General features: G+C 37.6%; 1 protein-coding gene across 3 annotated transcripts in view; it reads right to left on the bottom strand.

Annotated features, from left to right (window-relative positions):
• The window catches only part of LOC131029913 (uncharacterized), a 66,223-nt gene that overhangs the window by 30,627 nt on the left and 11,341 nt on the right, over positions 1-24,255 (bottom strand). For all 3 annotated transcript variants that reach the window (XM_057960590.2, XM_059218445.1, XM_057960589.2), the window contains 2 exons: positions 8,842-9,386; positions 8,567-8,633 (listed from right to left, as the gene is read on the bottom strand). In XM_057960590.2, coding sequence (XP_057816573.1) covers positions 8,567-8,633; positions 8,842-9,386 — 612 coding nt within the window. The remainder of the gene's footprint in view (positions 1-8,566; positions 8,634-8,841; positions 9,387-24,255) is intronic.

Genomic DNA, 24,255 nt, shown 5'->3' with positions numbered 1-24,255 from the left:
GAATGTCTTATGGAGAATTTCGCTCTGGACCCTTTGGAAGGTCAAGAGCGAAATTGAAATTCGCTTTGGACCCTTTGGAAGGGTCAGAGCGAAATTTGACATTCTTGGACAAAATCCATACTTTTCAATGCTTTCATTCACTTCTCAAGGCAAGAACACATCAATCCACCTCCCAACATGACTTAGAGACCAACACTTAGCCAAAATTAGGAAGGAAATGAGGGTTAGGAGGATTTTCGCTCTGGACCCTTTGGTCAGGAGCGAAAATCTTGATTTATCCAATTCTCTCTCAAACTTGATCAATTTCAAGGTCCTTTCAAACTCTATTCATCATTTTAGGCAAGATAGAAGGTCAGATGGAAGATTTCGCTCTGGACCCTTTGGAAGGGTCAGGAGCGAAATTTCCATTCTAGGTTGATTTTTGCCATTTCATCACCTCAAACTTCTTTCAAGACTAGAACACCTCAAGGTCACTGCAACCATGCCTTAGAAGTCCAAAACTTGGCCATAACAAGGAAGAAAATGGGTGTTTTCAAGAATTTCGCTCTGGACCCTTTGGAAGGGTCAGGAGCGAAATTCCTCCTTGAGCTCAAGTCCTGGCTTCATTTTCACTTTTATTCATTCAAACAAGTGTGTTTACCTTCATTCAAGCCTAGGAATGGGTTAGCTCATAGTTTGGGTCAAGGTGGAGTGTCCTGTAGAGGAATTCGCTCTGGGCCCTTTGGAAGGGTCAGGAGCGAAATTGAAATTCTAGGCTCAATTCACCTTCAAACTGACTTGACTTTGTCTTAGACTTGATCCTAGATCCATTTCCTTCCATATCCTTGCAAATTTGCTCGACCATTCAATGGTTCAGGTGAAGAATTTAGGTCCTTTGTGAAATTTTTCTCTGGACCCTTTGGAGGGATCAGGAGCGAAATTGAAATTCGCTTTGGACTCTTTGGAAGGGTCAGGAGCGAAATTTGACATTTTAGCCTCTCCGTTAGGATTCATATATGGAATATAACATTTAAGTATAAGAAAGAAGATATATCTTATACTTCAAGTTATATTCCATATATACTGTCAAGATGTTTGAGAGTGGTTTCGGACCTCCAGGAGTTATAATGCAAAATCTAGTTTTTGGAGGATTCTTCAATTTTCCAGACTTAGTCAAATTTCAGGATCAGGATGACATTCCAAACAGCCAAATTTCAGGACATTTGAAGATCAAGATGACATTCCAGACTTCATCACTCACCAACTTGACCTAACTCAGACCTTCAAAGAGGATATTCACTCACCAAGCTTCATTGACCTCCTGAAACTCAAACAAGACACAATTAGCAACAAGAGAAAAACCTTGTCCTAAGGAAGACTTTCAAAGATGACCCTAACCCAGAGCATCCACCGACTCACCTTTAGCTAAAACAAAGCATGCTCTCTTAGTGATCCCTCTGGCAACACTCAGCATGCAAAGGCTAATAGACAAAACCCTAAAAGACCTAGAAACAAACCCCAGAAAGCAAAAAAAGTAGGGGTCCCCATTTGCAATGGGGCGATGTGTGAATACGTCACAACAGTATGCAAACTGAAGAAAGCTTTATATGGCCTTAAGTAGGCTCCTCGTGCGTGGTATAAAAGAATTGACAGATACTTAACAAACTTGGGCTTTTGCAAGAATGATGCTGATCTGAACCTTTGCTTCAAGGTATTTAATGGTGACATGTTGATCCTCGTATTATCTGTTGATGACCTATTTGTTACAGGGGAAGATCATCTCATCCACAGGTGCAAGAAGGAGGTTGACATCAGAATTTGAGATGAAAGACTTAGGACTCATGCACTTCATTCTAGTTTTGAAAGTATGGGAGAGGCCTAATGAGATTATCCTAAGTCAAGGGAAATACACCATTGATATCTTGAAGAGGTTTGGAATGTTAGATTGCAAGTCCATGCCTACTCCGATGGAAACTAATTTGAAGAAATTGAGGGAAGCTGCAGCTAGTTCAGATCTTGTGGATCCTTCTATGTACAGGCAGTTGATTGGATCCTTGATGTATCTAGTCAACACTAGATCAGATATTTGCTATGCAATGAGTGCGCTTAGTCAGTTCATGTGTGAACCGAGACGGATACATCTAGTTGCAGCCAAGCATATCTTGAGATACTTGCATGGCACAGTTGGATATGGATTGAAGTACTCTTCCAACACAGTAATGAACTTGGAAGGTGTTGTGACCATTTCACACATCGCCCCATTAAAATGGGGACCCCCTCTTTTTGCTCGGTTTTTGCCTGTTTCTCTCTCTGCTTTTAGGGTTTTGAGTAGGTGAGTCAGTCGTCTAGACCAGGGTTAAGCCTTAGGGTTTCCGTTTTGATGATTTTAAGCCAGAGTCCAGTCCAATTTTGAAGATTGTTGAGCTTCCTCTCGTAAGATGCAATTTTGAAGTAAGGTAAGTTGTCAAGGGGTCAAGTAAGTCTGTCTAGGTTCAGTCGGAATTTTGAATGCAAGTCTGAATTTTTGCCTAAGTGTTGATGATGGAATTTTGAAATTTTGTTTGAGTGATTTTGGCCAAATTTTGGAAATTTTGATAATTGATCCCAGGCATTGGAAATAACCTAATTTTGCCTTGTGAAGTGACTGAAGTCTTAAAATCTTGGTATTTTGACCTATGGAAGCAAGTTCGCTCCTGTCCCTCAGCCAGGAACCAGGGCGAAAATGATATTTTATGCATCCTGGTTATTAATTTATTTCATTTGTCTTGTGCAGGGTCGCCAGGGGATGCAGTTGAACGCGAATTGGAGGTTTTTGAAAGATTTTGAGATTCGAAAATGGCAAATTTTTGGAGTTTTAGGCCAAATCGCTCCTGTCCCTCAGTCAGGGACCAGAGCGAAATGACTCACTTAGACCATTTTGACCTCATTTTGATCAGATTGAAACGTCAAGGACGCAATGGAAGGTGAAATCAACATGATAGAGCGCCAGGATTTAGCCGTTTGCAATGAAAAGTTGAACTTTTGCCCTCAAGGACAAAAATCGCTCCTGTCCCTCACTGAAGGACCGGAGCTTGTTTCTCAAAATTCAACTGTCCTTGCAGGATCAAGACGATTTTTGGATTGGAAGATATAAAGGAGGGCATGTTCTGTCCATTGAATATAATTTGGAGAAATTTGCAAACAAGGAAATGTGCCAGGGACAAAAATCGCTCCTGTCCCTCACTGAAGGACCGGAGCTTGAAATCCAAAATTGCCTTGTCCTTGAAAGATTTGAATGATTTCGCGATTTGAGAAGAACAAAGGAAGTACATCTTATCAGTTGAATATAACTTGAAAGTACCATAATGAGGAAAATTGGCCCTAGAAGCAAAATCGCTCCTGTCCCTCTGCCAGGGACCAAGGCGAATTTTAGTGATAGCTCCCGTCCCTCTCCCAGGGACTAGAGCGATTTTCCTTATAAAACAAGTTTTGGGCAAAGATCAAGTGAGTGTTAAGTTTGAGGCAAGCAAAGGAGGCGTAACGAACCCATTGAAGATAATTTGAAGATTGTAAAACGCCAAGTGAAGCCCATATTGTCCTAGGCGCTCCTGTCCCTCTCCAAGGGACCAAAGCGATTTCTTCCTTATGCAAATTTCCCACGAAGTTAAAGTGAGTTTCATGTCGAAGATGAATGGAGGGGAGCATAATGAGTCCGTTGAAAACAAGTTTGAAGGTTGGCAAAGCACGAACAAGCCTACAAGTGAAAGTTCGCTCCTGTCCCTCACTAAGGGACCAGAGCGAAATAGTCAAATGTGCTTAAATGTTGAATGTCACTCCCATTTCATACGTTCAAGAAGGAATAAAGGACATCATTTTACGCCTTGAAGACAATTTGATATCAATATGATGGAGGATTTGCACCATAGACTAAAGTTCACTCCTGTCCTTCAGTCAAGGACCAAGGCGATATTCATAAAATCAATCATTTTTCTTCCTAGATCACATCAAAGCAAGGTTACACAAGATCCGAAATGTCATTTGAAAGGTGATGAACAAGGAGTTAATGATAAAAGATGACAAATTTGAGCTAGAATTCAAAGTTCGCTCCTGTCCCTCACCAAGGGACCAGGGCGATATTCACTCAAATATCAAATTTGCTTTGTAAAGGACAAGTAAGTATGCGTGGAATGAAAGAATAAAGTTGTTACTTGCCTTGTGATATAAATTAGTGATTAAGGAGGCAAAGACCAAGGAGTAAATGCAAGATCGCTTCTGTCCCTCAGTCAGGGACCAAGGCGATAATGATCTTAAGAGGCATTCATCTACAAGATTGAATAGATCAAGCTCGAGATTCCCAATGTAGATGCCAGTTTCAACGTGGAGGAAGTGATTTTGAACGTAAAAGGCGAGAAATTCAAGAGCAAAATGCTAGATCGCTCCTGTCCCTCTCCCAAGGACCAGAGCGATGTGGTTTGTACCCCTTACATCTCCCATGCTTTGGCGCTAACATCATTTTCAAATTATTTCAAATGCTAAATTTCGATAAAATGGGCATTTAATATATGCGCACAAGACATTTAATTAATTAATTTTGCCTTTAAAAATCGAAACTATTAAATACGAAGGCATTAAATTAATTAATTATTATTTTAAATAAATAAATTGGGGCGCTTGGGTTTTATTTTCCATATTTAAAAAAAAGGTCGGCCTTGTTTTTTATTTAAAATTTGTTTTTATTTTGCCTTATTTCCAAAAGTCGGCCTAGAGGTAATTAAGGAGGTAAGCGCTTATATAAAGGGGGTGTGATATGGCATTTTAAAAACATCATTCAATCATCCTTTGCATGCGATTTGGAGAAGACAATTACAAGGTGCGAATTTCATCAAGGAGAGGTGCGAAATTTCCATTCAAAGGGGAGTGCGAACTTGGTTTGTGTTCAAGAGGAGCGAATTTGCCATCAAGACGTTGAAGACCCCACAAGTTGGCGAAGTTAACAAGGAAGGCGCCTTTGCTAGAGGAGGATCGCATTGATACTTCAAATTTCAATTTTTGCCTAGGCGATTTCCTTATTTTGCATTTTTTAGAGTTAGCTCTCAAGTGAGGTATGGCGAAGTCTTCCCTTGTCTTGAATTTTGAATATTGATCTAAATTTTGAATTTTGAAATTTTGAAATTTCCAGTAGCTCAATCGTATTTAGGAAATGATAACTCAAGGACTTATCATGAAGTTTCCTAAATTCAATCCTTAATCTAATCTATGTTTATACATTGCAAAATCTATTACTTATTATGAAATGTTGTGTAGGTATCAAGATGGCGACTCCCAAGCTCGAAAGATCTACAAGTCGAAAGACTCTTCTCAAGGAAAATCAAGCCAGATCAAGGACGGTCTCATCAAGGACGATCAAGCAAAGATAAGGGCAACCTCCTCCAGTCTAGCATTGACAAGGACGACCTTCTTCGATCCAGCATCATCAAGATAAGGGCGACCTCTTCCAATCCAGGATAGCTAGGGCGAGGTACATCAATCATCCTGCAAATCAAGGACAAAAGGAGTTAGAACAAGAGTTAATTAAAGATAGCTTCTCAACGACATCAAATTGAATATCTACCAAGCTACAAGTGTCAGACGAGGTGGCATCCTAGTCATCACTCCTCCAGTCGGATTGGTCCACCTCAACAATGTCCAGATTCAATGTACCTAATTCATAGAAGGTGGCACAAACTCCAATGTACCTACCCCGGCTATCCATTGGTGGAAATTTCTAGAGAGGACATGTGTCCAAGCAATACAATTTTATCATTGGTCAAGCATTAAATGTTATGTAATGGTTGTAACAAACCCTAATTAGGGTTTAGGTGTCATAATCTTGGCCATTGATCTTATTTTGATCGGGACCGTTCATTGTAATTGAGGATGCTATATATACCCTCATTTCTTTTCAACTAGAACTAGAAACTAGAGATTAGATATCAGCATTAGTGATTAGAGATTAGCAATTTGATAGAAGCAAGTATTTTGTAGCAAGATTGAGCTTTGAAGAAGGAATTTCAAACAATTGTTGTTCATGATGGCTTTGAGATCAATAAAATATTGAAGTTATGGTGTTTTATTGCAATTCTTGTGGTTCTCTTCATGGTTGTTCGTTTTCTTGAATCATTCTCAATCAAAATAGCGTTTTAATTTGAAGGACAAAGTGTTGGACTTGATCGTCGGTGGGGTTCACTTTCCAAACCACTAGCTTCTTGCTGATTGTAGGAACGCCTTGCGTGGTCAACTGGATCAACTTGAATCACTTAAACTTTCAATCATTGTTGTATCTTGGACATGTGCCTTTGTGGTAGTGTTTATGATCCTTGATGAATTGAAAAATCATTTGTTACCTTAGAAGATCGCATCAATTTCAATTGAGTTGTTACTTTATGGCAATATTGAAGTTGGTAGAATCTTACCAAGTCTCGTCCACATTGAGTCATTCTTAGGATTAGATTAGACTTTATCTCTTGCAAGCCCTACTCTTTTGATCTTTTTTGAGAGCTTGTTAGTATTAGGAAACCCTGTTCCTGCAGTTCGGATTTGGCGTAAGACCCCTTGATGAAACAGCAATCACAACGGCCACTGGTGCTTATCCACACGTAGAGACCCTACTTAAAAGAACATTGAAGTCACCCTAACTGATCCTTCTTGCGATATCTTCAACAGTTAGAGATTTTATTCAAGAGAGGATAAGGTACCCTTGGGTATTTTATTCTGTGTATGATTGTGTACAAAATACACGTCAACAGAAGGTTATTCTGATTCTGATTGGGCAAGAAGTGTCACTGATCGTAAGAGCACTTCTGGAGTTTGCTTCAGCTTGGGATCTGCTATGATTTCCTAGTGTAGCAAGAAACAGCCTTCAGTGGCATTGAGTACAGCAGAAGCAGAATACATTGCAGCATGTATGGCAACTCGCGAAGCAGTGTGGCTTTGGAAGCTCCTTGCAGGATTGTTCGGACAATCGTTGGAGCCTACTACTATTCATTGTGATAACCAAAGCTGTGTGAAGCTTTCAATTAATCCAACGTTCCATAACAAATCAAAACATGTTGAGATTTAGTACCACTACATTTGCACTAAGGAGCAGACGGCTGACATTCTCACCAAGCCTCTTGCTCGAGTGAAGTTTGCATACTTTCGAGATAAGCTTGGAGTTGTGGAGAATGTTGCCCTAGCTGAGAGGGAGTCTCAGCATCAGTGATACATTGAGATGTATCTTCCACCCTCTGCGAGTAGGCATGGTGGTAATGCACTATTCTTTGGGAGAAGTTTGAGGTGAAAGCCCTCTTCCACCCTCTGCGAGTAGGCATGGTGGATCCACCCTCTGCGAATAGGTATGGTGGATGTCATGGAAGAAATTCCATGATCTAGCACTTGTGTTTATTCACCCTCTGCGAACGTCATGTTGAGATGACGACATCACAACTGCGTGATGGGCACTTGTGTTCATTTCTCTCCATTCATAGATGTAGCCACGATGGGCCCACCCTCTGGGAGTAGCCATGGTGGTTGTCATTATGTGACTCGGATCTTGAGAAGGTCTCTTCCCTAGCTAAGAGGGAGTGTTGATGTTATAGCTAGGTCGGATTCCTTCTAAGGCCGACCTAGCACGTTTAAGTGACTAATTGGCCCTTGGCCTTAGTCACGTCTCATATGCATTAATATAACTTGTATCAAAACGTGTTGGGGCTGACCTATGTTGAGATCACTTGTAACGTGTGGGGCTAATTCTGTTTTGGTGCCAATCTTAATGCATTGAATTGTAATTAAATGTGCTCTCCTTGCAAGACGACTTAGGTGAATTAGAAGGCTAAGTTTCCTATATATACAAGGCATCAATCATTGTATCAACACAATTATTCATACAGCGAATACATCCTATGATCGGCGAATATCTTCATTCAGCGATCTTTTCAGCAGTGTTCAGCGAATCATCTTCTAGAATCAGCGAACTTCATCCTAGGAACAGCGAACTCCATTCAAGCGACAGCGAACTTCCTTGTGGCAGTGAACATCTTGTGTATTGCAGATAAGTTCTTCATTGTTATGTTTGCCCTAGTTTGAAGACATAATACTACTGTGCATAGTTTGCTGGTTCTAAGTGCTTCAAGTGTTGAAGCCAAATTGTAAAGATACTTACTGATCATTGCATAATAAGATCTGAGATTTATAGCTGGGTTTTTCACCTCTCAGAGGGAAGTTTTCCCAGGGTATTTTGGTGTTCTTTGTGTGCATTGATTTGATTATCTGTTATTGCTATCTATATTGCTACAGTCTGATCAAAAATTAACATAAAAGGCTTCTCAATTGAGCAAGTATGATGATCAAATGATTTAAGTGTCATATATATATATGCATGATGATCAAATGATTTAAGTGTCATATATATATATATATATATATATATATATATATATATATATATATATCCACAAGGAACCCATAATCCCTATGCATGAAAAAGTTCTCCTTGACCCAAACTGTTTAAAGGCCTTAACTCAAGATAAGCAAAGAACATATAAGTCTTGTGCTTTAAATATCCAGATTCTAAATTTCGAAAAGTTCTTACCTGCTTCCACTGCCACTGGAGCTTGATGCAACTCCACAATATCTTCCAGATTCATTCCACTGTGAAGCTGGCAAACTTTTCCAATCAGTTTAAACTTTAAGTAAATAATTAACACAATAGAATACATACAAAGCTTGGAGACTTAAAATGAAGTAATGTCAGATTTGGGTCTTAATATTTAAAAGGAAAATAAATTAATAGAAAGGAAAAAGTTTAATTTCACTCAATATACTGATTCATTAGTAAGAGAAAATAAGTAGGAACTTTAAGCACACCTTCTGTACAGCCGAATTAATAACATTGTGTAGGCTTCTTCTTGCAGTCTTCCGTGTACCCTGCAAGATGCGTAGTGCAATACTTAAGTTCTTCTCAACATCAGCCCTTATTTTGAGGCACCCTGATGCACGAAGCAAGCCAACAATATGCATCATCAGGTCTGTCTTCTTGTCACAACGTCTACAATAATATTCCACATCTAAACCAATGCTTCGCTCAACACCCGCCATGTGACAAAGAAGAGCACACTCTAGATGAGCAACATGCCCACAAACAAACTCTTCATTTAGTTTCCCTTCACATCGAATAGAAGTATACTCCCCCTCACTCTGGTCAGTAGTCTTCCCACAAAGAATACAAGAGCATTCACGGCAAAATCCAAATTCGATGCAACATATGTCACAATTCATGGCCTTAAGTGACTTATTCTTGTGAGTTTCTATACCACATTTGGGATTTCCAGCTTTACAGACCCTCTCTTCACTGACAACATTCCCACCTAGTTCTGGTTCTCTCCCACGCTTTCCACAGGCGGTGGTTTTCCCTGCAGTTGCCAGTAAATGAATTTAATAATCATAAGGGGCATCAATATACATTATGTGAAAAAAAAAACCTAGTCTTCATATGAGAATATCTAGATATTACTTATGTTTCTACTTTATTGCAAAGAAACATTTCAGTTACAACCTGTAGCTCATGCAACAAAAACATCTTACAATTCCGAAAAATCCAAAAGATATACCAAGCCAGAAGTGACTTAAGAATACAATATACTCTCATGGTGACCAAATTTCAAATTATAAAATTTAAAAGGGAAGGTAATCGATATAGACAATAGAGGTAAAATGCACACAATCTATGACAGCACAAAATAAAATATCGTGCATCAATACCCAAATATTCAATTAGGAAGCAAACTTCCATATAAAACAGAATATTTGAATGTTTGTTGGCTCACTGCTGCTTAGTTGGGTATATTACATGCAACAAACTACAAACCATACCACCCCATCAAATAAACAGCCTTTATTTTCTAAATAATTATTGTTACAATAGCAGGTAATTACATCACAAAGCTGAGAGCCATAAAATGGAAAAATGGAAGTAATCAACAAACTCAAGCAAATATTCAACAGACTAAAAAGAAAACAGCCCAAAAATGTTCAGGAGGACTGGTCCAGTCTAGCAACCAAAATGGTTTTGGGTAGTAAAATACAAACTCATAACTTATTCTTTTAAAATCTACTTCATAGCAGTAACTTCTTTTATAAACTACTTTACCGCAGTGACTTCTTTGTCTAATTTCACTTGAGCAGCCCTTCATTATTCAATTTGGTATCTTTTACAATGTGCTATAATAAGAATACAGCAATACCGAGTTTGGCCACCAACCTCGCAAAGATGGATTCTTCTATAGCATTAGACCAAATCCTATCCAGATTAAAATTTCAAATTTATCTAATTAATAATATTTTTTTAAATTTCATTATCGAGGAGAGACTTTAAAGTTGGGACCAATCATGATGCGTCTCTGGCCTCTATTTTAAGATAAATATATAGCCTTTGGACCAGAGAAACAAAAAATCGCTAGACTCGGGGAGTTCGAGTCCGAGACATGCTCGCCGAGTCTCTAGGACTCGGACTCGGACTCATCCGAGTCTAGCGAGTGAGTCTGGCGAGTTAGGCAAAAACTCGCCAAACTCAACGAGTCCAGTGCCTGAAACTCGGCTACTGGCTGGGTTACGTAAAATGACAAAAAAAAAAACATTTTAAAAAGTTTTTTTAAAATGAATGGTCTCGTCTTTGTTCACTAAAACCTCCGCCTAAGAATGAGAAAAATTAGAGTTACAACATGTCAGCCAATAGAAAAATAACACCCAACGCCTTTATTAAATAATAAGTTTTTTTGGCCTCGCGGGGCGCTGCCCCTCCACCCCACCCTGGGGCGATGCCCCTTGACCCCACCTTGGGGGTGCTGCCCCCAAACCCCCGTTGAAAAATATGGGGGGAAACTGTGTCGATAGAAGTAGGGAAAATTTAACCTCCAAGTCTGACACTGATTGGATCGACCAAGTAGATATAGAGCCTAAGACTGTAGCCATGGCAGAGGAGGAGTGAAGAGCACGAGCACAAATAGGAGATTCAGAGGCAGATAGTGACACGGATGTTCCTGATGTTGGTGAGCACGGCATGGTGTCACGGGGAGCGGCTATGGTTGTCGAATCATCCAGGACCTACCTTAGACACCTTCGCAGGGGGGTGGGGCCAGAGGGTGCAGCCGTGCTGGCTCCTCTGAGCCATAGGCTTGTAGTTGTATTTACCTTTGGTATTTGTATGAAACATTTGATGATGATCATATGATGACATGGATTTTTTATTCCATGAGTTTTGTAATATTGTATACATTTGACAATATTTATATATCTATGTTTGTTATTTCCTTCAACTACAATTTGTGTTTATGCTTATGTGATTGATGTATACTTGTGTATGTAATCAAATGAGCCGAGTTTGATGATGTTATTGTGTCTTTAAGGTGTATTCAATAAAGGGTGCCTGAAACAAGTTTTAAATCTTTAAAAATCTCTAAATTTCTTGAGTTTTTCGCTTTCCCGAGTCCAGCCGAGTCTAAAGTCGAGTCTGACTCCGAGTCCCGGTCCGAGTCCGAGTCCAATTCGGACTTGCTGAGTCCCGAGCCAAGTCCGAGTCCCGTTTCTTTGCTTTGGACATATGTCAAATGAAGTTTTTGTTGCCCTATGATCATAGGCAAGGTTTAAAATTTAGGTCTATCCCATAAATTTTAAACTTGAGTGAGTTGCATTCTGTTTACTCAGTAGAGGCGGCACAAGTTCAACCCTGGTGAGTTTTTGGGTATGAGGCTCAATATGAACAATATGTAAGGTAAATAAAAAACAATATTCTCTTGTGAGTTTCAAGAAGGGAGGTTTTATTAATTTATATGAATAAGGTATATAGAAAAACAATCCCCTTATGGGCTTCCAAAAGGGATCTTAAAACATACTCAGTTTCTAACTTGACAGTGAACTAAGGATACCTTACCGTTATGTTTATTAAAAATCAAAAAATAGTATTCCCACAATTGTGTGGAAGTTAAATAGTTTTTTTCTTTATGATTATCCTCGCCTCTAAATCAATAGTGCACATGCTTAAAAAAAAGTTTCCCAAACTACTAGACATGTATTAGTTGATGAAAATGGTTCAAATGAAATCAATCATTAAAGTATTTTAATCACATTATAATTTGATTGCTAGGTGATCCAAAGCCTACTCTCTAACAATCCTTTGAGATCTTGAAGATGATGTAAGGCAAAATGAATATAAACAATTTCTCATGCAATGAGAGTGCTTTCAGCACCATATAGCAGACTAGAATCTATACTTTTTTAGTGGTTATTCTTCAAGTTCATAGTGTTGATAACTTGATTCAACATCCATATATTTCAATTTTCAATAAATTTGTTTCTCATTTCAAATGTTTCTTAATTCACCACATCCTAATTTTGGGACCCTACCACACCTGCTTGCACCCACACTTCTACAAATACAGTTTAGAGCTTAGTACTGTAGGAGTGAGTAAAACGTGATTCAATTGATCAGAAAATTGCATACTTCAAATTATGTACAACATACTAGTTACGAATCCCATTCTCAAAGAGCAAAATCAACATCATCTAATGTAAATGACAATGATGATGATAAAGAGGAATATGACAATGACTTGTGTTTTTATCATTTTAACATTGACATTGACCCTTGAGCAGTATTTAATGGTTGTTTTCTTTGTTCTATGCATGTTCTGTGATTATCTAATTTTAGCCTAGATGTGTGTGTGTGTCTCTTGGTACAAATGTACCCAACTCCATAAAAAATTGTATAGGCATTTACCCAACTCACAATACCTGTACCCATACCCATAATGGCAACTAAGAACTAAATAAATACATTTTTTTCCCCACAATCACATATCCAATACCACCAACAACGTCAATTGAATTGTTTTCACTTCTAATGGATAGAGAACTACTGATAAGTGATTTTTCTTCATATGCAACGCTCAGAAAAGGTAAAGCAGTTAGTTTATGTGCACTACATCTTGCTGCTTCTTTTGCACAAGCAAATTGACTATAAGGGGCATAAAAGTTGTGGTATGTAGAGCCAAAGCAACTTGACTTAGATCTTGTTGCTTCCGAACAATCTTCATTTTTAGTGTCAAATAGTCAGCATATTTTTAGTGCCAATCCCAGCAACACTTTTGCAGTTCTTCTCATGTACCTTTGTCTAATTTCAATGATGATGAAAATGCTCTTTATGAAGAGCAATACGACAATGACTTACAATTTTATTATTTAAAATTGAATAAAGAATATCTATCATGACATTCGAGATTGACAAATTAAAATTGACTCTTGGGTAGGCTTTTATGGTTATTTTATTTTGTCTATGCATGCTATGTGATTATCTAAACTTAATTCCTATTTTTAGGTTTATATGTTTCTGTGTAAATGAATCCAACCCCAAAAAAATTGTTGTACCAGAATACCTAAATTACTGTATATAACTTGGTACTAGATAAATATGAAATTTCCTTTTAACATACACAATGCTCAGAAATCAATTTTCAACATTTTCATCCAACTTCTCTAAAAATAAACTACAAAGTTTTTTGTCATTGATCAAGATGCTAAGCCAACTTTAAAATCCGTCTGATTATTCTCAATAATGCCTTCATTTCAAACAATTTCAAAGGCAACAAGTTATATATAATCTTCCAAAATAATGCATGTAATGTGGTAAATAATTTGCTTAAAGAGGCTGGAAATGAGGGTAAAATCTGTAATGTTAATTTTCATGGAGTTAATTAGAAATCTGCAGGGGATTCATTATGACTAATAAGAGTGATCTCCATATCATTTCCAAGTCTCACATAGATGCTTTGTATAATCTTTTAAAGGGTGATTTCCAAACCAACACATCCTTTCACTATAGTTGTCTTCAATTATTATTAATTATTAAATAAATACAATTTTATTCAAATATTATTTATTAATCCCCATTTTAATAATCAAAAGGTCACAGTAACCTTTATTTTCTCTCTCTTTTAATATCAAAGGATTATATAATTTTCTTTCCACTTACGGGAAAAAGTGTCATAAAATTTATCCCCTATAAATTAGTTGCGTCCTCAATAGCTCAAGATGTATCTACAGACTATCAATATCACAGTGAACCTATTATAAGTTAACTTATATATAATGTTATTTCTCAAAATTTAGATATTACACAGGTTTCGGGGACGGGGGACGTGAGCCTAGCGGGGGGAAATGTGTCCCCATGGAACATTGATATATACATACATATATATATATGTATGTACGAGATATCTGCATGTATATATACACACACAAACATACACATACACATGCGCGCGCACACACACACACACATATAAATGTATATGTATATGTATATATATGCATTGTATGTGTATGTGTATGTGTATGTGTATGTGTATGTGTATGTGTATGTGTATGTGTATGTGTATGTGTATGTGTATACATATATATTTATGTATATATGTGTATATATATATGTGTGTGTGTGTGTGTGTATTATACATACATACATACATATACATAAATAGATATATGTATATGTATAATAGATTTATATGTGTATGTATATACATGCATGACTTTTTGTAGCCTAACCCTAAGTAACCTTCAACCATTTGCATTATGGGATGCACCGAGAAGCAATTAGCCCCTTAAACAACCTCTAAATGTAGTTGTAAGCTTCCACACACCTATGTGTATATTGAAAGACCCCTTACGATTTTCCATAGCCTAACCATGAAGGTTATGTGATGCATCAATAAGCAATTAGCCCTAAGAAGTAAATAGCCACCTTCCTCGAAATTAGAATAGTGAGCTACAAGTGCAATTCTAACCCTCCATAGTTGGTGCTCTAAAATATTTTACCAACATTATTTTAAAAACAACAAGTACACTAGTGAGCTCACAAACCAAACAAACTCGTAGCCACGGCAAAGTCTTCTCAGCAATTACGTATTTAGCACATGTTCAACAGTTCTCAGAGATCTCTTTACACAAGAGCCTATGTTCAATTTCCAAAGTATTCTTCTAGATCTACAATTATTACAGCCATATTAGGATTCATGGAGTTGGTCCTCTGTACCAAGCATGTACCCATAAAAGATAGGCAAACACACCATCTACAACATATAACTCTACAGAACAAGAATTTGAAGAAACCAGCCACATTTCCCACCCAAAGGAATCTAAAAATCCAATAAACCCTAGGTAACAACAAAAGAGTCTAGGGCAAACTTCTACCCTTGTAGAGGATCATCCAATGACATTCATCTTTGCAAGATGATAAATCTGCCATAGAACTCTAACCACAATTATTTTGGGTTAGGGCCAACTTTTACCCCTTTCGATGGATTGTCCTATGATCAATTTGTCATATAACCCTCCTTTTTTTGGGACCCTCTCATCCCTAAGGGGAAAGGTTGTCCTCCTTAGGACCAACAAGATCCATAGACCCCACTATGCAATCTCTCAATGACAACCTTAACAACTGGAACGTCAAGCAAGGTTTAACAACTAAAAAGACCAACTCTCTTCAAAGTGGACCAACTACACTTACTACAAACAAGGCCAAATTTCCTCCTACAACCAATTCCCTCTTCCCCAATCAAGCAGCCTTTCCCATCCCCGAAACTAGACCTTATGAAATGTGGTGGTATAGATCTCCCTAATTGGCTGACAAAGGTCGAGCAATATTTTTGACTTCTACATAATTTCCTATGTATCAAAAGCTCCCCAATGCCTCTTTTCATTGGAAAAAGAATCCCTTCAAAGGCTTCAGTGGGTAGATAGAATTCACTAACTTCTGACTAGATCAAAATTTTGCGAGGAATCCATTTTAGCCCTAGTGCCTATGATGACTATGTTTGTGCCCTCACTAACTTTGCCAAACACATTATGTCAAGGAATATTAAAGTGAGTTTGAGAAACTGGCAAACTGAACTATAAATTAGATCTATCATTTTTCGTGGTTGTTTCAACTTTCATCAATGATCTCAAGGAGGATCTTCAAACAGAGGTTCTCATGAGTAAACCATATTCTTATTGCAATGCTTTGGCCTTGACACAACTTGCAAAAGACAAATTGGCAGCCCGACAAAAACTAGCCAGCTCCTCATCCTATTTCAAAATTAAAAAAGGAGACGTCAAATGAAGGAACTAAACCCACCATAGTTCACTCTCTCAAGAAGAGAGTGAAGAGAAGGGCTAAAGGATTGTGTTACAATTGTGATTAAAAAAAGAGGAAAAGGATCACAAATGTAGTGAGCAGTGTATCTCATTGACTCTACCACAATGCCTTGTGACTAAGGCATTCTCGATACAAAAGAAGAGTTGGTTCGACCAAATCAACAATCCACTCCTAATGCCCATATTTATATTCATGATTTGGCTCGATTCTCTTTATCCCAATACTTAAGGTCATTGACTATATCAAAGAAAAAATTTATTGCGGTTTTGATTAGATGGTAGTGGGATTGTGGTTTTGATTAGATGGTAGTGGTACTTATAACTTTATCAACAAAAACTAGACGACCAACTATGCTGCCATGTCTATGCTTGCAATAATTTTCAAATTACAATGGCCAATGCTATTATTATATCTTGTGAGGGCAAATGCCACAATATCAAATTTTCAATATGGGTTAGCAATTGACTACATATATGTTTTCTCAATTCTTTAAGGGGCAAAATGTGGTGGTGTTGACGTGTATTTTGTACACTATCAAACACAGAATAAAATACCTAAGGGTACCTTATCCTCTCTTAAATAAAGTCTCTGAATGATGAAGATGTCGCGAAAAGGATCAATCGGGATGACTTCAAGGTTCTTTGTTGTAGGATCTCTACGTGTGGATAAGTTCTTTGTGGTATGATGTGATTTGCTGGAATCACAAGGGGACTTATACTTGATGATTGAACGTCTGATTTGCTTTGAATATTGCTGGAACACAGGTTTTTACTAGCTTTGATTTGAAAAAAAGGAAAAAAGATGAGGGCGAGGAAAGGATCTAATTATAATACTAAGAATGTAGGAGCAATGAATGATCTTTGATGAAATTCTAACTAAGTCTTGCTTTGACATCACAGGACCATCTCCACAAGGTTAGTGCGATCTTCGAAGGAAAGCTTTATGATATTCAAATCATCACTGCAGGCATAGACACCATCAGGCTGATGCATATCAATGAAGAAGCGACAATTGAAGTTAAGCTTAGGCTGAATGATTCCAATTGACTACACAAGGCAAGTCTGCAATCAACAAACTGCTAGTAGTATGGATATACGAATTTCACCATCAATCAAGCACATTTCTTCCACTCATCTAATAACATGAAATCAAATATGAGAAGTATAGAGACCATGCAAATTGTCGAATCGACCCATAAATTTCACCATTTCTTCAATGAAGTTTTACAAGTCCTTTACAACAATATCTTGGCAACAATCTTTGCCTTCTCTCTCTACTCTACTCTAATTGCTATTCTATCAACTGACTAATTCACTATTCTAACTATTCACTCCCTATCTTCTAACTCCTTTCTAACTACTTTCTATTGCCTTTACAAAATGAAGAGTCGGGGCTTATATAGTGCCCATAATGCAATTCGATGGCTCAGATGAATTTGAGATCAATGGCCAAGATTCAACAATGAAAACCCTAATTAGGGTTTGTTACAACCATTGCATAACATTTAATGCTTGACCAATGATAAAATTGCATCTTTAGGACACATGTCTTCTCTGGAAAATTCGACCAATGGATAGCTGGGGTAGGTACATCGAAGTTTGTGCCACCTTCCATGAGTTAGGTACATTGAATTTGGACATGCTGAGGTGGACCAACCCGACTGGAGGAGTGATGACTAGGATGCCACCTCGTCTAACACTTGGTTGATGCCAATTTGATATTGTTGAGAAGCTAGCTTTAATTAACTCTTCTGAAACTATCTGCTTCTTCAACGAACCCTTGCTCTAACTTATTCCATCTTTGATGCGCAGGATGATTGATGTACCTCGCCTTGGAATGCTAGTTTAGAGAAGGTTATTCCTGATGATGTTTGTTCGAGGAAGGCCGTCCTTGTCGATGCTTGATCCTCTTTGATGATACTGAGCTGGAGGAGATCATCCTCGTCCTGGACCGAATCTTCTTTGATGAGAGCCTGCCGACTTGTAGATCCTCTGGGCTTGGGAGTCGCCATTTGATACCTATACAACATTTCAAAATTAGTAATATATCTTGAAGTCTAGAAATTAAACTTAGAAGGAAGATTTAGGATTTTAATTAGGAAACTTCATGATAAATCTTGAGTTATCATTTCCTGATTAACCATGTAATACTTAGAATTTTCCAAAACAAATGTCCAAAAATCAAACCTTAAACAAGGGTGTCAAGATGATTTCGCCATACCTCCTCTTGAGTATTAAACTCTAAGAAATGATGCAAGAAAAAGTGGATTTCACTAGGCAAAGTCTAGATCAAAGTTCTCCCTTAGATGAATTGTGCCTCCCTTAGCCTTCCAAAAGGGTTCCACGTTCCACCTTCCACTAGCTTCTTCAAAATCTGGAAATTCGCCTTCAATCCTCTGGATTTCGCTCCTCAAATTTCTCCTCAATTTCGCACTTTAGAAGGGATGAATGAATGATTTGAACTTGAAACAATGCCCCCCTATTATATAGAGCGCTCACCTTCTTTCTTCCAAGGCCGACTTGGCAAAAGGGATAAAAAAATAAATAAAAACTCTTTAAAAAGGTGGCCGACTTGCCTATAAAGGCAAAATAATGCCTTTGAGCGCTCATTAACAAATTTTAATAGAGAAAAATTAATTTTAGATGCCTCTAAGATGTCCCTTTTGATTATTTCAAGGTCAAAAATTAATTTATTAAATTAAAATGCCTTTAATTTAATGCGAATTTGATTTAGCCTTTCTGAAGGCCTCAAAGTTAGCAACTTGGTGAATTTTGAGGAATATCAACGCTCAATAATGTAAAAATGAAGGATATCACCAATTTCGCCCTGGACCTTCAGTGAAGGTTAGGAGCGATTTTTCAATCTAGTCTAGGATCATCAAGTTTTGGAGGTAAATCCTTGTTCATCACGTTTTTGAGGACCTTTCCACCTTAGCACAACCTTGCCTTAGCACAATCTTGAAGGGAAGTTGTTGGTTTTGCAAATTTCGCCCTGGGCCTTCAGAGAGGGTCAGGGGTGATTTTGAGTCTTTTGCACAAATTCTTGATCACTTCAACTTCAAATTACTCTTAAGGCGTAGAATGTCATTCTTCACTCCCTTTTGAGTCTTGGAAACAAAAATACCATCTCGAAATACAAGGGAAGTGAGAATTCTTGGAAATTTCGCCCTGGACCCTTGGAGAGGGTCAGGAGCGATTTTCCCTATTGTCATCAAAATTTGCACTCTTAGCATCTCAATTCCACTTCAAGGCATTTCAAACACCATTTCTAACTTGTGCCTAGGCTTAGCTTTGCTCAATTTTGGAGAAAAAAGTTGGATATTAGGTTTTTCGCCCTGGGCCCTCAGAGAGGGTCAGGAGCGATTTTGCAAATTCAAGCTTATCCATCTTTTGTTAGCCCTCCAAAGTTTCTTTAATGGGTAAAACATACCTCTACGCATCCATTCCAACCATAAAAATTGCTTTGACCTTGCAAGAAAAATGTACTTTTGAGAATTTCGCTCTGGGCCTTCAGAGAGGGTCAAGGGCGATTTTCTCTTTGTTGCCCAAAATTCACCATTTTTCAAACTTTCAAACTTTCAAATGCATCCAGTAACGTCCAATCTTCTCTCCGGGAAACCCTGCACAAAACAAGTTAGCCAAAATTAGCGAGAAATAAACTTGAACAACATTTTCGCCCTGGACCTCCAGCAAGGGTTGGGAGCGAAATTTACAATCTAGGCTAAATTGCTCAATCTTTTAGTTTCAAACCACTTCACAGGGCAAGGTAAGATCATTTTCAAGGCCAGGAACAAGGTTTCAAATTCAAGCGAGTTGGCAAACGAAATCTACAATGAATTTCACTCTGGACCCTCAGCAAGGGTCAGGAGCGAAATTTCTAATCTTGGAAAAAATTCATCATTTCAAAGTTTACAAATATTTCCAATTTTCCTTTCAAAATGCCTTGCAAGTCAACATTTGGTCAAATAAGGCAAGAAATGAGTCCTAGATTGATTTTCGCCCTAGACCCTCAGGAAGGGTCAGGAGCAAGATTCGCTTTGGACCCCCTGAGAGGGTCAGGAGCGAAATTCGCTTTGGACCCTCAGCAAAGGTCAGGAGCGAAATTTGACTTTTTGAACTCTCCGTCAGGATAATTTTATGGAATATAACATTTAAGTATTATACTTTAAGTTATATTCCATATATACTTTCAGGATGTTTGAGAGTGGTTTCAAACCTCCAGGAGCTATATTGCAAAATCTAGTTTTTTGAGGTTTTTCAGTTTCCAGACTTAGTCAAATTTTAGGATCAGGACAATCCAGACTTAGCCAAATTTCAGGATCAGGACTTTCAGACTTAACCAAATTTCAGGATCAGGACATCACTTATCAACTTGACCTCACTCAAGCAGAACCTGCTATCCAGGTGATCCCCTTGGCGACACTCAAAATGCAAAGGCTAACAGACAAAACCCTAAAAGACCTAGAAAACAAACCCTAAAAAAAAAAGCAGGGGTCCCCATTTGCAATGGGGCGATGTGTGAAATGGTCACAACATGTTGGAAGTCCAATGGTTGCAAACCTTAGGCCCAATAACTTGTGACCATTACCAACTTTGGCCCAAATTCCCCTATGTTGGCCAAGAGCAAAAATTACAAGGATTGGAGGCAAGCAACATTCAAATGGTCAATTCCCATTGTATGGAAAAATTGTTGAAGAAAGGATATTCTAGTCTCCTAGCATAATTTCACTCTTGACAAGCTCAACCTCTTTATCCTCCTCCTCATCCACTAGATTTGGAGTGCCTCCTTGATAAGTATCAACTAGTATTTTAGAAATGCAAAGAGTTGCTCCCTCCAAGGTCCCATGACATTCCATTCCCACCATCATAGATTGCCACCCTCTTAGTATTGAGCCCTTTCAATGCTCTTTTGAGAAAAAAAAAGAAATTGAAGAAAACAATAAAAGAGCTTTGAGAGGCAGGTTTATTTGCCCTAGTAACAACCCTTACTCTTCACTGATAGTTATGGTTCCTAAGAGAAATGGGGGTTGGCAAATGTGCCTTGATTCTTATCCTTATTATTCATTATTTGTTGGATGACCTCATAAAGGCTTAATTTTTTACTAAGTTGGATCTCTATTTAAGCCATCACCAAATTCAGGTCAAAGAAGTTGAAATTCCTAAAACTGCCTTCCAAACTCATGGAGGCCACCCTAAATTTCAAGTCATACCCATTAGCTTCATAGCCTTACAAATGGATTGTTTTGTGGTTGTTTAAGCAAATTAATTTTAGTCTTTTCTTTGATAACATTCTCATCTATAGCAAGACACAGACCAATTATTTTCGTCATCAAGATATAGCCCTCATGATTTTATAGAATACTCTCTCTTTGCTAAGCACTCTAAATGTGCTTTTAAGGTTCAATAGCTGGAGTATTTGGGCCATATAGTTTCACACACATGTCCACATTGATCCTAAGAAAATTGCAGCAATACAAGAATGGCCATGCTCTAAGTTCAACAAAAGATAGTGTGGCCACGCTCTAAGTTCAACAAAAGATAGTGTGGTTCCTTGGGCTAAACAAAGTATTATCATAAATTTGTGCATTATTATGATAAGATTGTTGGACCCTTCACAATGCTCAAAAAGAACTCTTTCATATCGTCTGAATTAGTAGAGGTGGCCTTTAATGCACTCAAAACTGCCATTTGTTCTAATCTTGTGTTGGCCCTACCAAATTTTCACAAACCCTTCATTCTAGAATGTGATGCCTCTAGTACAAACAAAGGTGTGGTGTTCATGCAAGAGCAACCACTAGCCTTGACCATCAAAAAACACACTAGGCACAATTTTGCTAAACCAACATATGAGAAAAAAAATGTTGGAAATCGATCATGTAGACCAACAATGGGGTCTTGTCCTTGCCTATTGGGACATAAGTAAAGATGCCAATATATGACTAAGATTGTCTATAAGAAAGTTAAGGAAATTGTGGTAGCAAATACCCTCTCACTCCAATATGAATAAAAAGGTTCCATTTTTTATCTTTCCATCTTGGTGCCAAAGTGGATAGATGAGACCTAGAATGACTGGGCTACTAACCATGCAATTCAAGACAATACTAGCAGTTAGAACAAAATCCACAATCAATGTTAGGTTTCCAATACACGGACCAAATCCTTGCTAATCATTATGATCATTATTTACACCCCAACTAGGCGCTCAAGCCTCAAGTTTCTCGAAGACATATTCTATTGGCATGTGAAGCTGAATTTCTTATGGGAGTGCCTTAAATAGGATATTAAAGCATTTGTAGTTAAATGTGATATTTGTCAAAGGACTATGGGGAAACTCTTAAATCCACAAGATTGTTGCTGCCAATTCCTATTTCGAATCAAAGTTTGATTAATATTACTATGGATTTCATTGTGGGGATTGCACTCTCAAGTGGTAAACATGATATCTTGGCGGCGGTGGATAACTTGACCAAATATGCACATTTTTATGCATTACCTCATCCTTACATTGTTGCTATGGTTGCTCAACACTTACTGAATTCAATCTTCAACTCCATGGAATGCCTCATTCTCTTGTCGATGATCATGATCAATCCTTCACTAGCAAATTCTACAAGAGTAGTTTAAGTTACAAGAAACTACCTCGAACATGAATTTGGCTTATCATCCTCAAACCGATAGCCAAAAGGAGATTGTCAACAAGTGCCTTGAGACTTATTTGCATTGTTTTATCTAAGTTCCACAGACACGGATACAGATACGGTATTGGATATAGATATGCCCATTTTTTAAAACCCCCAATATGCATACGGCTGGATACAACATTCATAAAAACACATACAGATATTTTACACAATTTTCCAACTTATTAGAGGAGATTTTTCATTACTTCAAAAGCAATATAGACACATAATTGCTACAAAAATAGTTATAAGTTGATTTAACAATTTACAATATGCAAAAATAGTAGAGTTGCATTGGAAGATAATCCAAAAAAATGGGTTGCTGAAATAATAAAACATTTCATTTATCTTTCTCATTTGGTGTAGGTTTTGTTTATACCAATTTTTTTTTTTAAATTGCATGAATGAAGTTTTTTTAAATTAAATTTAAGAAGATTTACGTCAAATTTTGAAAAAACCAAATAACTTAGTATTTGGCTCAATTGGAAATCAAGGTTTTTGGGTATGCATGGGTATAGTATCTGTTGTGTATCCAGGCTGCATCGGATATAAGGATATGCGTGCCCACAAAGGGATACAGAAGTTTCTGGCTACTCTAGTTTTTTGTCTAAGCAATAGAGATACTAGGCCACGAGGCTACCTTTGGCTGAGTGGTGGTTCATTAACACTTCTCATAGTGCTTCCAAAATGATGCCTTGTGAGGCCCTCCATGGTACTCTTCAACCCTCGTATGGAAACGAGTATACACCTACTTCTAAATAGAGTTCATATCGTCTCATAGTGTCGCTCAAACAGTCTAAATCCAATATGAATTCAAAAACAAATGAATTTTCTTTACATTTATTCAATGTTGTCAATAAGGTGTTTATAATACATAAATATGTCAAAATGAGAACTCCAACATACTTCATCTTGTCATTGACTCACAAATAATCAATGATATAACATTCCAAGGACCTTAATTCTATACAATACTTCACAAAGCACATGTACAAGGTTATCAAGTTGGTCAAATCCAATAGCAAAGTAGGATAAAATAAAGATGGTACAAAGAATCCCATAAATTCAAGTAAATAACATAATTACACAAATATCTAATTCTTATCAAACTTCCATATCAAATTTATTGTTTTTTAAAAGTTGTCTCTCCCCCCAAAAATTTGACACATCCCCATGTCTGATCCAACCAACTCATTCAAGCAACATCATCTTTTCAAATTTTACAATAGAAAATGATCCTAGGACCTATGGGCTATGGCACACAATGTAACTCATGTTAAACAAATATGGGCATCAATTTTTTTGCCAATAACAAATATAGTAACACTACTTTCTCAAAATAGACAAAACTAAATGGGAATTGGAATGGGTACACAAGTTTGACTATCATAAATACTAACTCATTAACTCTCTA

This window comes from Cryptomeria japonica, chromosome 3 (genome assembly GCF_030272615.1).
Source record: "Cryptomeria japonica chromosome 3, Sugi_1.0, whole genome shotgun sequence".
Lineage (NCBI taxonomy): Eukaryota > Viridiplantae > Streptophyta > Pinopsida > Cupressales > Cupressaceae > Cryptomeria > Cryptomeria japonica.
This window is presented reverse-complemented; position numbering and strand designations above follow the sequence as displayed.